The 1,727-nt window shown below is 55.1% G+C and overlaps 1 protein-coding gene across 1 annotated transcript; it reads right to left on the bottom strand.

The window, feature by feature from the left end:
• Window positions 1–278: 278 nt before the first annotated feature.
• On the bottom strand, window positions 279–1,358 carry LOC107107670 (zinc finger and BTB domain-containing protein 46-like; the record flags this gene model as incomplete). The annotated part of the gene is made up of 1 exon (XM_015407968.1): window positions 279–1,358. A coding segment is annotated over one exon (393 nt), but the record flags the coding sequence as incomplete, so codon positions are not given.
• Window positions 1,359–1,727: the final 369 nt, after the last annotated feature.

The following is a 1,727-nucleotide window of genomic DNA, read 5'->3' as shown; positions in this document are numbered from 1 at the left end:
CCCAGCAGACAGATCTGCAGGGCCGCTGATGCCCAGGAGTTATCTGAATCGACTGGCCCCTGAAGGGCTGGCAGGGGCGTGGTGTCTCTCTTGGACTGCAGCAGCTATAGGCATAAGTACAAAGTACATCCAACATGCGCCTGCTCACGGGCTCGCGCCCAGTCTCACAGACGTACTGACGCTGGGGGAGATTCCCCTTTAAAAGCGCTCCGTTCTCTCAGCCCTAGGAGGGACATGTGGAACTGGAGGAAAGGGGAAGGAGAACCGGAGGAAAGGGGGGGAGCCCCTCCCACCACCCTTCCTGCCGGCAAAAGCGGGCTGGGAGGGAAACCGGAAGCTTCTTCTCCCCCCGCCCCCGCCTGCAGCGCTCCCTCACAATGCTGAGCGAATTAGCACTTTTTAAGATGGGTTCCCCCACAATGTCCGCCCGACTGCACCTCCATGACCCGGAGCATCATGTAGTTACGCCCTGTGACAACAGGGGTCAGTAGTGAGCTTGTGCCTACTTTGTTGTAGTCGTCGCTACAGCCCGGCGGAATCCTTTGCTCGCTTCAGGGGGTGGTTTTAATGCCCCAGTCTGCTCCCGGGAATCGCCCTTCTTTGAGAAGCGAGAGGTCACTTGCCTTTTACACTGAGAGCGGGAAAACATTTCAGGGAGGACGAGCCATGTCGCCTGCCTGAAATCTGGCTCCTGTAGCAAAACAAAGGCCTTTTGTTGTTGTTGTTGTTGTTCGGGACTACAGGAAGGGCAAAGGGCAGGGAAAAGTGGTACCGTGGGGAAAATGTTTACAGACACAGTCTCTGGCTAGAACAGATAAAGAATTGGTTTGCTTAAAAAAAAAATCCTCCACGCACGAGATGTTTTTGCTCCTCAGGACCCGCGGCCTGGTGGATCGAGCTCCGCCAACAGAACCTCTCGGTCCCAGCTTTGTCCCCAAACTAGCTGGGAGAGAAACAAATCTCCCCTAAGAAATCCAAGTGAAGTCCTTGTCGTTTCCCCCCGAGTTCTCGTGCTCCGGCGGGGAGTCGACTTCGCCGTCTTTATCGTCGTCCAAGATCAAGTCGTCTTGGGAAATCTCGATATCGTCTTTCCACTTGAGGTCATCGTCGTCCCCCATGTCTTCCTCCCCTTCGCCTTTGAGGCCATCGGGATCTTCCGTGTACGGACCTTCCACGCCGTACAACTCATCTGGCGAGCCGTCGCCTCCGTTCGCGTCCAAGTGGCTGGCCATGCCTTGGCCGGAACAATCCATGCAGATCCCGTGGCGGCGGGAGCCGTGCTTGATCCCCACGCTGGCGGCCGACATGAACACTCGGCTGCATACTTTACAGACGTATTTTTTGTCTTTGCTGTGAACCTTGGGGAAAAGGGAGAGAAGGCAGAATTAATGCGGGTTAAGGAGGCGGAGCGGAGGCTTCACGGCACCGAAGCAGCAAAATGGCGGGACAGTTTTAAGCAGCTGTCCTAAGTATCCGCCATGCTCGAGCAGACTTTCTTCTACCAGCAATGAAGGCGTAAAAGGAAGTATTCCTTTCCTACGGTGCGTGGTCAAACAGCGGAACTCACTACCACAGGATGTGGTGACGGCCACCAACTCGGAAGCTTTTAAGAAGAAGAGAAGAGAATGGATTTATACCCCGCCCTTCACTACCCGAAGGTGTCTCAGAGCGGCTTACAAACTCCTTTTCCCTTCTCCTCCCCACAACAGACACCCTGTGAGGTAAAA

This window comes from Gekko japonicus, unplaced genomic scaffold, assembly GCF_001447785.1.
Source record: "Gekko japonicus isolate JY-2015 unplaced genomic scaffold, Gekko_japonicus_V1.1 scaffold9813, whole genome shotgun sequence".
Classification (NCBI taxonomy): Eukaryota; Metazoa; Chordata; class Lepidosauria; order Squamata; family Gekkonidae; genus Gekko; species Gekko japonicus.
The sequence above is the reverse complement of the archived record's forward strand: the minus strand, read 5'-3'. Positions and strand labels throughout refer to the sequence as shown.